The following is a 17,389-nucleotide window of genomic DNA, read 5'->3' on the forward strand; positions in this document are numbered from 1 at the left end:
CTTTTATCATAAAGGAATGTTGAATTTTATCAAATGATTATTCTGTATATATTACAAATTAATATGTGCTAATAATGAAATTTTTAAAATTAAAAATTGAAAATTAAAACTTTTTGCCTGTTGATATCACATTGATAGTTAGAAATGGGCCCTGGTGAGAATACTCACACCGTGGTAATGAGCAAACCTTATAAAATTAGGATCTCTGTCTTTTTACTTAGAAGATTGGATATTAACCTGGTTTTTTAACTAGACTAACCATCTGTGGTCTAACTCTTAAGACTTATGAGATATTTTTTAAAATATAACCTTAACAACTAAACATTTTAATTTAACAAAAACACAAGTGATTGAATGAATTCATTTTTTAAATGGTTTTGAGCATCTTCAGTTACTTTCTCCGGAGAATAAGGAAGGCTCTTTAAGATGGACAAACATTCTCACTACACACATACAAATTCCTTCTTAGTAAGATTTATTACATATAACTGTGCTTTATAAGACCTGTGTCATTATTTTATTATTGAGTAGTTTAATATGAGATTTTTTTAATCATTCCAATATATTTATAAAATCTTATAAAGCATGATTTCTGTTGCACAATGATTTTTTCCCCTGGACTTTAAGGCTTATAAAGGAAGATACCTGGCTACTCCCTCATGATACCAGAACAAAATAAAATTGCACATATTCTGTTTTTAAAGGGTATGACTCTTTATTTTTAATCATTCAGTGACTTCATTAAGTTTATTTTACATGTTTTTGTAAATGATAGTATTCATATTGCATACCGCAGACAACATGGCAGTTAAAAACTGATTATTCACAGTTGGAAAATGACAAGGTCAGAGTATAATATGTAAATATATCCACATTTAGCTATTCTCTCATAGAAAAGTTAACAAAATGTGCAATAAAACTCTAGGCTGGGTTTTGTTGTTATAGGCATTACAAACAGACTTATAACTAAAGAAAATAAGAAACATCTAGGGGCTGGAGATGTAGTTCAGTGGCACCATGCCTGCCTGGCAAGTGCAAAGTCCTAAGTTTGATTCTCTGTACCAAACCAAAACAAAACACAGAAATATTTGAAGATGTAATTTGGTCTAATAACAAATGTAATGCAATGGACATATATGGTCAAATGAAGGAACAGTGGACTCCTAGATGTAAGACAAATTGGTAAAGTTGAATTTCACCAGAATTAATTATTTTACCAAAATACATTAAACATGCTAAACTAGAACTTTGATGATGTTATTTATTCTAAGTCTTAAAGATAATGTCTCATACTTTTTGTAGCCAAGTGCTACAAATTTTCATATCAATGTAAGTCAAAGTATCTTGTGAAATGATAAAATTATAAGCCTGAAAGTACTATTTTAATATTTCATTGTAAAAATGAATGCAGAGTATAGACAGTCTACTGAACATCATTTGGAAATTGTTAATTCAGTTATTTATATTAAAATGTCTGTTAAAAATATACCTTGAGCTTATGTTCTTTCCTGTTGATGATGACAGCTGTAATCTGCTGGTCCATAAAAATTAGAATAGTACAAAGCAAAGCTGGAATAATAGCAGCTATTATTGTCCACCATGGATTTGGACCTAAAGGTGTAACAAACCAGCCACGATCATCTCTGGTTGGCTGGAAAAAAATTAAAGAATGTACATTTTAGAAGCTAGATTATTTGAATGCCTAATCTAATTAAGTTTTATAGACATTACTAGGAAAGCCCTCATCATAAACTGGCAAAGTGAATGGGATATAATTAATAAAATGATACCCGTGAAGCATTTATACTATAGCAAGCACCACTGTCAGTGATTTAATTATTTTAACTCACTATTTTCTTTGCAACAGTCTGAAGATTATACAGATAAGGAAAGTGAGGTACAGATCAATCTAGTAAATTGCCCAAAGTCCTAAATGTAGTAAGTATTAGAGATGAAGCTTCAACGCTAACAAGCTAGCTCCAAACATTTGTCCTCAATCATGTTAAATAACACAATATTAATATTTTCCATTTACTATTGGTAAATTTGTTTATATTTTCAAATGCCATGCTAACTACTGTACTAGAATTAAGACACAGAGATGAATAAGTCAGACACTTCTTTCAGTAGACTCACAAACACATATAAGCACAATATTTCGATATAACGCAGGAACTTATTTTAGATATGGGCACAGACCATTGTGTGAAAATGGAGGAAAAAAATCTTAGTCCTAGAGTTTAAAACATGGCTGATGCCGAAAATGAGTCCCCAGGGAATTCATTCTGACCACAAACTGTCCTATGAGGAAGTCCCTAGCCCTGTTTGACACATGAGAAAACTGAGGCTCAGATAAGGTAAGAAATTGGCTCAAGGTTACATGCCTTCTTACTGACAATTCTTAAAGAAAATTCTTTTTCAAGCCCTATCCACTACGCAATTCTATCTCAAGATAATCCATTTTTCTTAGTTTCAGAACACTTTTTTTATCTTTTAGGAATGCTGTACTGTAGATATTCCAGCTATGACAGAGGACAGGAAATTTTTTTCAAGCAACCTTTGGATTTATATTTTTATTATTACTACATTTTTAAACATTAAACCAAAATTTTAGTTGTGCTGTAGGCACTTTATTGATATAATTCTGTTATTTATACTTTCACAAAAATATAGATGTCATCTAAATGAAAATTAGACAGAGAGAAAGTGAGAGAGGTTAAGTACTGTAAGTACTGTGACAAATTTACCTTGAAAACACTTGGTACTTGTAGTTTTGGAGATGGTATCCCAATGGCATAGTCAACTAAAACCATACACAGAATTGTAAGAAAGACAGCAAAGTCACTCACTATGGATCGAACCTAAAAATAATGAAAACACTTGTCACTTGAAGGAGCTATAAATATCAAAGAGTATTCAAGAACATAATCTAGAGTCACACTTCATAAACACTCTATGACATAATATCATAACATTGTATTTTATGAATACTATAATATTACCATTAGCTCTGCCAGTACCTGAATATATACAGTATTTATGTATCCCTGTCATTTAGATGGGTACACACTCAACCTTTCCAGAATGAAACATTATGAAACAGCAATAATTGTACTCAGACTATTTTGATACTTATTTAAAATTTAAATTTATTACAAACTTAGGTGAGTGAAAATTTTGAACACAAAATAAGGTTGTATGGTGAGATTTGGCAGAATTTTATGTCCCTTTCTCAAGCAGGAGCATATTAATCTGATAAATCTAATGAATTATCTATTTTATTGAAGAAGTATAGTTTTTTTTTAGTTTATCTAAGATATAAATAAGACAGTTGGTAGTGTGTGCAACAGAGTGGGCACATTAAAAATTATTCAACTTATAAGATACTCTATGTAAGGCATTTTTTCAAGCCATTTTGTACTATAAAACCATTTTTGAGCAAATAACCTTTATATAATTACCAACAAAATATGTTTTCTGTTAGGACGACTTTATGACATATATACAAGCGCACACAAAACATTTATGACTGTTTATTCAACTTATAAATTATGATTTTCTATTAATCAGATTGAGTTGTGAGGAATAGCAATGACTCTTCTGCCTTCAATAAGAAGATGACAAAAAAGAAGTCCTCTCTGGAAAGAGGAGTCTTGAAACATTTTCTTGCAGGAGAATTTTTATCAGAATCTATAGCTCAATCCTAAAAGGCTTATTTCCTTGTTCCTATTTCTTCTTTCACCGGAATCAGACATTGTAGGTGTTACTTTGCAGTGTTAAATATTGAACTAAACTGTTTCTCTGTTTACTTTCCTTTCCAAATATGCAGATGCAAACATGGTGGGTTGGGGGATTGACGCTTTAAAGCCCCCAAAAAAGAATAGTGTTCCCGTGAGTTTCGCAGAGGCCTCCCCATTACAGCAACAGTGGTTCCTCTGAGGTATCTGTCAGGTTAGAAGAATTCCACTGCTCACGGGGCAAGAAAATGACAATCAGGAATGCAGCGTGTGCTCTGAATTTCCAAAAGTGTAAGAGGGAGAGTGGCAAGTCATCTCTGGGGTATGCGTTTAGGAGAAAAGCCTGCAAGGCTCGTGCTGTCCCTGGCACCTAGGTCACAAAACGCTTTCTCTTCACCCACGACTCCCACTTGTAACCCGTCATGTCATTCAGTTTATAAAGGCTGTCATGGGCCTTCCATTCCCAGTTGCTCTTTCTTTTCTCCTAAAGCACATACGACTCCATCTCATGCTGTGTTAGTTCATATTTAGATGAGGAAAATTACAGTCTAGGTACCTTGGTTGGAAAATATCGGCTGGTCTTGAACTGCTTTAGAGTGGCTGACATTGTAACTGTAGAGAAAAACAGGATCACCGACCAAAACAGAACATCCGGGACATAGGGGTGTTCATGGCCACAGGCTCGTCCAATATACTCTCCATGCAGTGATTTGCATTCCTGCCACGGAAATTAAGACAAATGGAGCTATTAAGAAAAAGCTGGACACTTTCTTTGAGAAAACTAACGTTTTCTGATAAACTGCCATTGAGACGCTGAGTTTTTTCACCCATAGCTCCCACCAGGATTTAAAAGATACTCTATATGATTTCTAAATTCTAAATGAATAGGCAAAGAGCAATATAAAAAAAAATATGTAAAACTGAACAAGAACTGATTTAAAAATTTCTAACTTGATAAGTAAAATTTAAATCCATAAGAATGATCTGCCAATGTGTCATAAACGTGATATCCATTAAACTCCTAAAACATATTTGAGAATGAATGGTTACTAACATCAGACACAATGTCAAAGAATTTAGATATTTCATTTGCTTAACTTTCATGCCGACCCTATAACACAGACAGATGTCATTGTTGATATTTCATATCTTAGGAAATAGATATGAGAGGTCAAGCAATTGTTGCGGCCTCATCACTGCTGGGTGGCAGCAGAGCTGTGATACGACACAATCTCTGTGGTGAGAATTGTTTCATATTAATAAGGAGCAATTATTTTGAAGAACTGTCTAGTTCAAAACTACCAAGAAAGATAAGAAAGGCAACAATAAAATTATATATATATAATTTGCTCTTTTTTTCTGGTGCTGTATTTCTGTAATCCCCTAAAGTATCATTTGTAATTACTGCCTTCGCCATGAGGTGGCAGCAAAGTCAAAAAAATTTTCTCCATTAAAAAAATAGCATTTTAAACATTAAATATTTTGAAAGAGATCCTATTCATTTGGTATATCTTATTTTATTTTCAAAATTAATTACTACATTATTTCTATTGAAAAATATAGGAAAAACAAAAAAGACCTCGTGACTTCATTAGGTCTTGAGATATTTTGGTCCTGAAACAGAAACTGAATTATGTGAAAGATCCTATAGAAAAACATGGACTGAAAAGCACGGGTCGATCACTAACACAGTTTGCCCTATGAATCAAACCCTAAGTCTTGGAATCTTTGCACAGCAGAAAAAATACCTTCTATAGATTATACAATAAATCACAAACATATATATTGTCATCTGAAAACAAAACAACTAGTAAAATGTTTAGAAGCAGCTATCCTAAGTTTAAGACTCTTGAGGAATATTGTTGGGATACCTTAAAATTGTCAAAGACAGTCTTCCCCATTCTTATCTAATTGTAAATACTTCTCTTGCTACCTAAATTTCAATTATGCATGTTAAGCTAGTACAGAACACAATAACTTGGCTAACGGAAACACCACAGAAAAGTGCTCCAGGACTTAATTATAGCTGTAATTTTTCCTTCTCTCAACATTCTGTTATATAAAGAAGTAAAAATGAATCCTTGTACTGTTTGATTTCTTCTCTATGACTGTCCAAAAATAAGAAAGAGAAATTGCTAAGCAATGTAATGGGTAAGCACGGTGTCTAAGTACAAAGCAGAGCTAAAGGCTCCCTCACAAACACATTCTTTACTATTCTGTGAGCATCTTCAGTCTTCTCAGTAGATGTAAAAGTCTTCTAAATATTTCTTAGGGTTGGATGTGTCCAATCTCAATTTTTAAAAAAGTAAATGCCAATGGCATCTTTTATTTTATTTCAAAGCAAATTTGAAAATATTTTTATTCTTGCTTTCAGGGGAAAGGATGCTAATTTTGAAAAGAAAAATTATGATCTACTAGATTCAACATTTATTTTCATCTTATATTAATTGTAATTCCAACACACACTTACACATAAAGAACAAGTTCTGAAATTTAGAAGTGAAAACTAAATCCAAATCCTTGCTCTCTTCTTTTGAATCTAACATATGGTTTCACTTACAATGGGGACTCAGAAAATGCTTGTTGACAAACTGATTTCTACTAATTACTCTTCAAACATATTCTAAGTTTCAACAATTATATAAGTTGGCAAAAAATGAGTTCAATAAAATAAGAAATTAAAGTTGGCATGAGTATTTTGCCCCTTATATATGTACAAGCTAAAGTATGCAATTTAGGAACTGAAATGATTCTTAACCAATTACTATTTAATTGCTTGTGAATATTTTAAACCTTGCCTAGGCATTCCTTAAAATGGCTGATTTTGAGACATTGCTAATGTATTATATATTACAGCTTGCCATAAATGTTTGCATTAGGTAACAAATATGTAAGACAGAACTATTTTTCAAACAATCATAAGGTATTTCTCAAATATTATAACAGTTTGAAAAAAATCAAAGAAAACTTTTTGATCATTTGCTCTCAATGAATTAGCAAGGTATAAAATATAGCTTATGAAATACATAGCAGCTAAATAAAATAAAGCAGGACTTGGTAAGTGAATATATGTAAATTAAATGCTATATAACTAGTTACAATAGCACAACACTTTATTAATAAAATATTTTTCATGGTAGTGATAGTATGGAAAAATCAGCATGACAAAATTTAATAACCTATATTGATTTAACAATTAAAACTTTTGTTCATTATGTAGCATTCCCTGTGTGGAAAAAAAGCTATTTTTGCTCAAGATTAGCAATTATTCATTGCAAAAACTGTTTTTAAGTAATGAAAAATAATATGAAAATTTCTGCCAGAATGTTAAAACCTAGTAGAGAACTTTTAAAAATAAAAGAAACCAAAACTCCAAGTGCTACATTTGCTTTGACTGCAAATTTTGTTTTACCATATTCCACCTGATCTCAAAACTTCTGTTATCAAAAATTAATTCAGGTTTAGACAGATCAAATGTGCTGTAAGGCTGTCTTTTATAACATTATTATTCAGGACTTATTAACACATAGAGTGAATTTTAGTATATAGCACTGGATTTTTCAAAGAATATAAAATATATAATTATTATGTTAAATTACTCAGAGGAGATTATTTAGAGTCTCCTCTTGAAGGGACATTGAGATAAGGGACACATGCAAGGGACTCTTCAAACATACCAAACTTTATGAAAGGGCAATAGAGATAGAGGACCCAGGACTGGATGTCTCATGTGTAACTTCTGAGTAATTGTATCATTCTTTCTATTTCAGCTCATCATCCCTTCTACTGCTCAATTTAAATGCCTTAAAATGAGTTAGAACAGCTTGACAATGTTATTTTTTAAGGAAAAATGGAAAGATACATATTGACAATAACAGCAGAAAACAAGAGTAAATGAAATCTTTTTATTCTAGAGAAAATGACCAGGGTTAGAAGAATAAAAATAGGTCAAGATAAAATTTTGAACAGAGAATAAGAAAGTCAACTTTGATTCTGAAAAAACACATTTAACAGAAAATTGAGATAATGGGAAAAGGTCATATACTTTTATATGAATCATGCTTAGAGTTTTATAGTACCTGTACAACAATAAAAAGGTTTCTATGGTTCATTAACTGGCCCACTTAATAAAGTAGTATGTGTCTGATCAAATGAACTAGAATTCTTATGGCTTTGTGCTCATGGCTATAATAAAATATGAGCTTACATAGGTAGAGAAAGTGGCAGAAACTTTAGACTTTAATGTTTGCAACTGGGTAATATAATAGGAAATAAATAAGGGCTACTCAGATATTTTAATATTTATTACAGAAGAATACTTTCAGTTTTTCAGAGAACAAGATTTCCTTGAGCAGAAGGATGCATATATGCATATACAGATGTGAAAAGACATGCACGAATAGTATAATAGGTCAGAAAGAATAGGGAAATGCAGCTGTGAAAAGAAAGAAATTGCATAGAAAAAAAGCCTAAGAAAATAAAACAAAGTACAGAATTTAACTGCTTTGGGGAAAAATATGTTCCTATCCCTTTTCTTAAAAGAAAGATATAAAGAAAATGGAATCAGGAAAGCTCTACTAAGAAAAGTGTCGAAGTTTTGTTGAATAAAGGTGATTTTTATTTGTTCAAATTATTTAGTATATACAATAAAATATTAAGAACAACCTCTTGTCCTCAGCATAGCAAAAACAGCTGGAGTAGTCTCAGGGTAAAGCAGGGCAGAAATTACTGCCATAGTGTAGGTCAATATCATTCATATTTAATTACCTTCAGTTCATATCAACCTTATCTTTCTGTTAATCTGTGCTTTCAGAAAAATTTGGGTATGTAAACTACTAGAAATTTTTTTCATTTGATAATGAATAGAAGTCCCAGTTTACTAATGTGGACACCTGAAAAGGAATTTAAAATTAAAATTGAGATATCTTTCATAATGATATATATATATATATCTTTCATAATGATATATATATATATATATATATTCAAAAAATTTACCTTCATGGCTATACTTTAAAATGTCAGGAAAATTTTTTAGAGTAAATGTATCAATATATGACTTATTTTTCAATGTCTTACCGACACAGTTAGGTTCTCCCAAATTATGTCAGAGGCAGAAATATTGGACTCCCTCCATTCCTTCAGTGTATCATTGCTGGGATTATGGGGCTCGACACAGTTACATCTGAAAGAGAAAAATAATGTCTTTTATAAAATAAGTCACTTTTTATCACTATACCAAGAACACTTATATAATAACAGCATCCCTCCATTGACAGACAAGTAGTCAAGCCACCTAGTACAGATCATCACAAATTAAGGTGGATATATGGCTGGGATGCTGGACCACTCTACAGTGTTTCCTGGAATAAGAGGTTCTTATGATAGCCACTTGACAACGAAGTATAAGTCAAGTAGAAAAATGTTGTGTCTGTAATAGTCGACATCTAAAATGTCCTCTGACTTTCATGTGTTCAGAAGTGGAGCTTTCCAAAGGTGATCGGATCATGGGAGCACTATACTTATTATAGATTAATTCATGGATGGTTTCCTAGCTGAATGTGCTATTAAGGCATATTTGGAGGAAGTGAGCCACATGACCCAGAAAGGTATACCCAGGTTCTCCCTTCTCTCTTTGCTTCCTGGCTGCTATAAGGTTGAGTTGCTTTCCTCCACCATGACCTTCCACCACGCCACTTCATCCCTTGGGCTAATCAACCATGGACTGAACCCACTGAAACCATAAGACAAATAAACCTCTTCTCTTTTTTTTTAATTGAGTTTATTGGTATGTTTTAGGTATACAGTACAGTTCCATTCATTATTGGGATCTTGTACCTCTGCATGACAGGTCTTGGTTCTCATATTTTCCCCTTGTCTCTGCCCTCCCTTCACCCCCTCCTACCCTCCCCATTTACAAACACTTTATTTCCATTTTCTCATATTTTTTCTTTTCTGTTATTACCTTTCCCCCACCCTTCCTATTTTCCCTACACCTTTAGCCCTTTTCTTCCTATTTCACATTGTCAATTATCTCATTAGGATCTTATGAACTATTATAGTTTTTCACACCACAGAAACTTTGGTATTTATACCTGTGTGACTTATTAAACCTCTTCTCTTTAAAGATGTATATGTCAGGAGTTTTGTCTCAATGACAGAAAACCTAATCAATGTAGCATCTAAATCTATTTTTATAATGTCTACTTTCTGTAATTAATGTTGTAAAACCATATCAATTAAATTGAAAGGAGATACTAAATTAGTGTTCTAAAGATCATTTGTAACTTTGTTATATAATTCAAAATTAGAGTTAAGTTGAAATGAGAATCCTAGATATCATGGGATATAATTCTTTGCGATGAGTTATAATTCTATTTAAAATCAAACATTCAATACACAATTGTTTTAAATACCTATTACATATAATTGCACAATAAATGTTGGATTGGGGTGGAAGTAGCTAGAAGATGAAAAACTTGGGAACAGTGTTACTTTTATGCAATAGAAAACAGAACTTTAGATCAAATGTTATTTACAACTTTATAAATTATTGAGAAGGAAATACAAGCAAATAAAACCAACAAATTTGATGGCCTTAGACATTATCCTCAATTTTGTTTGTTTTCCAAAAATTTATTCATAAGCTTGCTCTGCTGCCCTTCAGAAAGTTTTTTCTTACTGAAACATTTTGTAAATGGTGCTTTGAGTCCAATATAATCCACATAAACTATGAACTAGGAAGTTCATCATCTTGCTCTTTCAGTTTTATTAATAGAAATGTAGAAATTAAACACCATTGCTAAGATTATTTCCATAGGAAAATGCCTTACAGTTCCTTGGTAAAACTCTCTGCCTAACCTTTAGTTTCTCTTCTGTCTTCTGCATCAGGAATTTAGTCTCCTTTACCACCACTTTTTCATATTTCATAGAGAGTGTCCATTATTGCAAGAAACTTTACTTGAGCAGAGTAGTACTGACAGCATGGTTCTTGCTCTTACTAAGAAAGGTCAGCTGAATTTACTTGGAATTTGGCCTCTATGAAGATAGATGATTCTAATGAGAAAATCAGTAACAAGGATTTTAAAGGCATGAGTTATACAACTACTAGAAGGAGCTGCTGTGACCTTCACAGTAAGTAGAGGAAGGAACCCAAGAAAAAAGGGCAACAAAGATGCCAGAAATGAAGTAATAGACAGTAGTGAAGCTATTGAGGAAATAAGTAACACGATACATATATTAGTCATCTAGTGTACATTTAAGCATCTTTGGAACTGTGGCTGCTATCTGTATGATCATTATCACTACTATTTTCTGATTCATTTTTCAGTTTTTCACAAAATATAATAAATTTGTCAACTTTCACTTTGATATGGTACAAAAGGAACACTAGTGCTTTTTCTAATGTGCTAGTATTCTTCTCATTTTGCTGTACCACTGATGGCAAACCTTTTAGAACTTTCAGTGATGCAAACAGCCTGCCCCAGCACATCACAGTGGCCATAGGCTGGCCACCAATGGTACAGTTGGCCCTTCATAACCTCAGGTTCTGCATCCGCAGAGTCAACCAACTGCACATTGAAAATATTCCTTGTCCTCATTCCCTTAAGAATATGACAACTATTTCCATATCATGTATATTTTAATCAGGTATTATAAGTGGTATAGAAATGATTTAAAGAATATGACAGGATATGCATAGGTTCCATGCCATTTTATATAAGAATCTTTAACATCTGCAGATTTTGGTTCTGCAAGAGGTCCTGGAACCAAACAAACAAATGTACCAAGGGATGATTAAAATATAAATGACAGAAAATACAGCAGATTTTTTGCAAAAGTAATCTAACAAGGGATAAAGACATCTTGGTAGGAGAAATATGATTACATTAATGTACAAATGTGTATGTATATGCATGCACATACATACTTTCTATAGTTATGGAATATATATATATATACATATAGATATGGTACATGTACAGATACAACATGCATGGAAGGAAGCATTGTATGTTTTCTACCTTAGTAATTTAATTTGTACATTTTCTAGATGTGAGAGGCTATTTTTATAACCTATACACTAACAGAATTAGATTTGAATCCAGGTCTGTTGGATTCTAATCCCTGCTCTTTCAGCTATAATATACTTCCTCTACATGTAACTTTGCCATATCTATAAGGATAGCCAGAAAAGTGAGAATACTCAGGACAAATGATGTAATCAATATTTCACTGTGTCTCCCTCCTAGTCTCCATTCCAGGACTCCTTTAAGGTATACCCCTGAAACAGCCTGCAGCCCTGCCCTTGTATCATGACAACTCCTGTCCAGTGTGTTATTTCTCACAGCCTCTTCAAATTGGGAAAATATGTTTTTAACCTGAAGCATTTATTTTGTACATCTATCAGCACAAATATCATTGCTGCTTCCTGAGTCTGCATATCTGAAATCTCAGCAGACTGTTCTAAGAAGCTACATGCTTGTATAGGTAGTTTGAAAAAGATCACTGTATCAATCCTTGTTGGCTGGAAAAGGGCTTCTGGGTGTTTGGCTCTTCTGTTCTTAAAAATGAAAAGCAGATATTCTAAAATAAATAAGTGTAAAATTAGAAGAATATGATTCCCTATCTATTTATGCTGATGAACTCAGCCCAAAGTATTCCAGTCCAAACTATAAAAAGGAAAGGAAAGAAAAGGGAGAACTGGAAATATAGGAGATGGAATATGAATTTGAGACAAGCTCTTCTGTTAATCACACCTAAAAAAAATTTCTGGCAACTCTGACAATAAGATGGAAGTATTAATACAAAAAGTATTTAAATGTATATTATAGCTTAACAAACTGGACTGTCTAACTAAATTTTTTAAGTTCTTTCAAATCCAAGCATTTAGTTGAGTGATCATGCGTGAGGTATATAAACATTCTAAATTTCAGTTTCTTTATTTGTAAAGCGGAGAATCAATTTTACAGGATAGCTATGAGGGTAAAAAGGTTAATAGATAAAAGCACCTAGACCAGCACCTCCTCATTAGGAGTTAGGTGTTACTATTATGGTTATTGTTGTCATTCCTACAGTTAATTTCACAAGCTCCTGGACTGGAAAGTCCAAGGTTCATGAGACAACAGATAAGATAGTATTTATACTTCCTTACATTTTTCTCCTTTGCATTTTAAAGAAACATCAGTATAAAATGCCAGTACATTTGACTTGTGCTGGTGGGTCACATGGCTTAAAATACATACACTTTTAACAAAACATAACCTCTTTACTGCAAGCAAGTGCTCTAAACTATCTTGTTTATATAAATTTTGACAGAGTGATTAGATAAACATTTTAATTAAGTGCACTCATCCAGAAATCTTTGCTTTTGTTTCAAGGATAATGGAGTTGATCAGTCTTCCTTACACAAGAAGAGCCTGTGGCTGTCTTCTAGAAAACATAATTTGGTAGAACACCCTTCACATTACTACTAATTTTAGTCCATGGGTTGCAGATGCTCTCCTTTTGCCTTTGTAGTTATTAATAGCACCTTCCTGTGTGCACTGAACAGTAACGGTTTGTGATTCATTTTTTTCAAGCCTCTTTACTGACTAAATTAGGCACCAGAGGGCTGTGGAACAAATTAGGTATGAATATAATGGATACAATCAAAGAATCATCTATGAAAGTAAAAAAAAAATTATTATTCTTTTTTATTTCAAAAAGTATTTTGAACTCCAAAAATAATAAAACCATACTAGAGAATGTAAAATTTTTAAAATCTCTTAGTCTTTTCACCACAGTAACTAGAATTTTTTGCTATATTTCTTTCAGTAGTTCTTTGTTTTTTTGGTACTGAGGATCAAACTTGTGCTTGTAAGGCAGGTGGCGGAACCACTGAGCTAAATTCCTGGCATCTTTCAGTAGTTCTTATGTATACTTTCAACATGATTTATGAGCATATAATAATTTCAACCTTTTTTATATAGCAATATAATGTAATAAATGTTATGGTATTATATTACTCTTCAGGATCAACATTTTTAAGGGCTGCAATAGTTTACTCACTCATTCTTCTATTATTAAACATTTAGTTTATTCCTGTTAAGGTCACTACAGGCCTTTTAAGAATTTGTCTATTTCTATATTTAGAATTTTGTTCTTGGAAGAGATTTGTAAAGAATTTATAAAACTCTTTTTAGGATGCCATTCAAATATATAGCTGCAAAATATCAGGAGAAAAGTAGCTTTTCCTAAATATAACCACATAATTTTGTAAAGTAACACTACAAATGCTAAAAAATTGGTATTAAATATCTAAAATATATTAGAATTTGAAAATAAAACTCAAGAAAATTGTGTTTCCTAACAGAAGTTGCAAGTTCTGAAAGCAAAGTGAAACTTTAATTCAGTGATTTTTATTTATGCTTTTATCATACTTTTAAACATCAAAGTAGTACAAAGTCTCAAACCTTTAAATCTGAAATCTTATATTTTCATTACTGCATTACTAAATTTCTTTGAATTACAATAAGTTGAAATGACACTAAAAGAAAACCAAAATAACACATTTTGCAAAAGCAAAATCCATACACATTGAAATTGACTTTGGTCATAATCTAATTAGGGAATATTTGACAAATAGAACTTTTAAAAGATGTTTTTGGCAGAAATGGTATAATGAGAACTCAAGTCTCAGACAAATGGAGGATTAGATGTCCTAAAATCCTATTAAATTTCAAAAGTCCAAGATATAGGTCATGAATCAATTTAAGGCACATTCTTTGCTGAGTAAGTTCTGGATATTTATTACAATAGCAATGTTTGTGGAAAGAAAAGTCCCACAGCCAACAGGGAAATGGTGCTTACGAGTATTGTGTCAGCAGTTCCAAATCATTATGCATGTTGATTGGATATGTTTCACTGAGTTCAAACAGCTTCTCCAAGGCCTCATAAATGAAAATGATGCAAATAAGAGAAGCAAAAGCTTCTTCGGTAAACCGAGTGATATAGCAGACAAGGGAACTTGCATCAGTGGCCACAAGTATGATACAGAGGGTTGCAGTCCAAAGTCCAATACTAGCTCTTAAAGATAGGTATGACAGCCCATATTCTCTAGGGGTAGGAAAAGAAAAAAAAAAAGTGGGAAGAAGGTCATTTAATAGCTTGCCCCCGATTTAAATAAGTAGAAATGAGCCTGATTCACATCCCCTGAGAATCTAAATTCAAGCCTTTGTCTAAATGAAACATTTACGAATACAAAGCCAAAAGAAGTTTCTCAGTCCATAGAGCTGAATCTTATTTTTTATAAATATTATATAACAATATACACAAATTTTTGACTTTTCCTACATTTCCGTGGAGAAACAAATAATGACAAATCAGCCACTTCTATCTCTTCCAAAAGTGATGTTGGGATTAGAATAAGGCAAATGAAAGGGGATAAAGGCCAAAAGTTTAAAACTTACTTGCAAAATTTAAACAGTATTTTTTCAAACACCAAAACTGGTCCTGTACTGCCTAATATGGTAAGAGGCTGTCCACCAAAAAGAGAATAGGCTATCCCAGTCATGGATGCTCCAAAGAGAGATTCGATTGCACTCTGTGTAGAGACACAAAAGATTCCATTACTTGAGCTGTCCAAGTAGCCATGTAATGAAGAAGAAAACATTTAAAATATACACATATGTGCTTTCTTCTTCACTATAAAATGCCAAGCAACCCTGGGCAAGACATAGAGTAGAAAAGGGGCTCAAGGTGGCAGGAATGAATGGTAGGAAGGAGGTGTCCTTTCCACCTCCCTGTATCTCTTCTCTGTTGCTTACAAAAAGTTTATGTTCAGGGTTAGTGTCTGGACAGAAACATGGCTCAGATATATTGGAAATGGGCTTTTTATAAAGTAAGAATTAAAGCCTTAAACTGGTCTAGAATTGGGGGAGGAGGACAAAGGTCAAAGGATCAAATTAGAACGTTCTCTATAAGACTCAGAGTTAGTTGTTCTGGGATATTCCACTCCCAGATCATCAGTTCTAAGTCATCCAAGAAATTCATATGAGGTGTGTCTGCCAGATTATACATCAAATCTATCCTCATACAGTATCCAAAGGTAAGTGCTCATTTATCTAAGTCTCAGAACAGATTAAGTTTCAGAGAGAAGCATGATACGTACTATACGACCTTCAGTCGCTTCTCCCAGCAGTCCTCCAAATGTGATGACGGGAGACATACACGCACAGTAGAGAAATAGAAAAGACGCCAAGCACTGCAGGCCGAAAGCATCTCTGAAGTCACTCCAGAAGAATGGAGCTTTCCTTTTGATATCTAAAATAAGTCCCCCAAAAATCCTAAGACATGGGGGGGAAACACAATAGTGAAACCCAAATAGAAAAACACATAAATCAAAATGCTCATTTGCTTTGTTGCCAGGTCACAGTATGTTTTCCTTCAGCAGAGGTGAGACCCATTGTAGCCTGATACTTTGCATTATTGTGATCTACAGGGATGGCTTTGCACTACTGTTACTTCAATTCCTAATCAAATGTGTGTCAACAACTAAAAATCCCAGGTTCTCTTGGACAAGATTCAGAACAGTTGGAGTTACTTTCAAATACTCCCTACTCATCCAGGGTAGCTTTCCACCATGTCTGTTCTCCCCTTTCCTCACCTTCAAATCAATTGTCTTTGATTAAAAAAAGAAAAAAAGATTCAGAACAGTTCATCAATCGAAATTCAAATAAGAAGATTCAAGGATTATTCTAATCTCTGTGCCATTTCTATGTCAACCTATCCATTTAAGTTCAGGCCTACCCTTCTCAACCATTGGCTTATTTTATAATTATGTACATTCCATTTAGTGTAGAAAGTGAGGGTTTACTAGCTTTACACTCCAACAGTGAAGGTCATCCTAGAGAGAAAAAAGCAATGTTTAACCATGGCTCTAGTTACCTATTATCTCTGCCAAAAGGGGGAAGGGGAAGCACTCACAACATATTGCTCCAAGCAGATTTCTAAACGACCTTGTGGATGGATAACAGCAGTTCTTAGAAGACAAATAGGCTTCAGAATTGCTTTTATTTTTAGGAAACTAGAAGGGCAGTCATTGTAATTTTAATCCACTGCTGCCTAAGCATATTCTTACAGTCATCACTCACAAGAAAATAATGGCCTTACTTGGAATAATTAATTTATTCCAGAATATTCCAAAACTACACCAAAGCACTTAAAAGTGGAATTGGGGCTGTTATTGTGAAATGATGCTTACATTTTGAGGACTATTTTTAATCTATTAGAGGTGACAACACTAATGAACAGGTGATTCCATTCTTTGAGAATTTAATAATAATATTCAGACTTAACACTTAACTGATGAAGTTTGTGTTCCATGGAACATAGATGCGATATTAAAGAGAATTAAGAGAGTATTTGAGTTCCTACATGAAGGTTAATAATTAAAAAACTTTGAGTTTCAAAGTTCTGCTAGAGTGCTGAAGATACTTGAACCACACAAAAATGTTAAATTTCTGTTATTCATTTTATAAATAGGAGTATTCATTTGGCACCCTATGAGTCATCTCAAAAATGGTTGCTCTGGGCAGGAGATTTGGCTCAGTGGTTCCACTGCCTGCCTGCCTCACAAGCACAAGGGCCCAAGTTCAATCCCTGATACCAAA

The 17,389-nt window shown here is 33.1% G+C and overlaps 1 protein-coding gene across 8 annotated transcripts in view; it reads right to left on the bottom strand.

The window, feature by feature from the left end:
• Slc4a10 (solute carrier family 4 member 10) overlaps positions 1 to 17,389 on the bottom strand; it is a 319,554-nt gene that overhangs the window by 30,304 nt on the left and 271,861 nt on the right. For all 8 annotated transcript variants that reach the window (XM_019204974.2, XM_010606839.2, XM_010606841.3 and 5 more), the window contains 7 exons: positions 15,889 to 16,063; positions 15,188 to 15,321; positions 14,589 to 14,834; positions 8,817 to 8,922; positions 4,294 to 4,455; positions 2,748 to 2,861; positions 1,490 to 1,651 (listed from right to left, as the gene is read on the bottom strand). In XM_019204974.2, coding sequence (XP_019060519.1) covers positions 1,490 to 1,651; positions 2,748 to 2,861; positions 4,294 to 4,455; positions 8,817 to 8,922; positions 14,589 to 14,834; positions 15,188 to 15,321; positions 15,889 to 16,063 — 1,099 coding nt within the window. The remainder of the gene's footprint in view (positions 1 to 1,489; positions 1,652 to 2,747; positions 2,862 to 4,293; positions 4,456 to 8,816; positions 8,923 to 14,588; positions 14,835 to 15,187; positions 15,322 to 15,888; positions 16,064 to 17,389) is intronic.

The sequence above is a fragment of the Fukomys damarensis genome, unplaced genomic scaffold (assembly GCF_012274545.1).
Source record: "Fukomys damarensis isolate Sample0158 unplaced genomic scaffold, DMR_v1.0_HiC HiC_scaffold_26, whole genome shotgun sequence".
In the NCBI taxonomy this organism is placed as follows: Eukaryota; Metazoa; Chordata; class Mammalia; order Rodentia; family Bathyergidae; genus Fukomys; species Fukomys damarensis.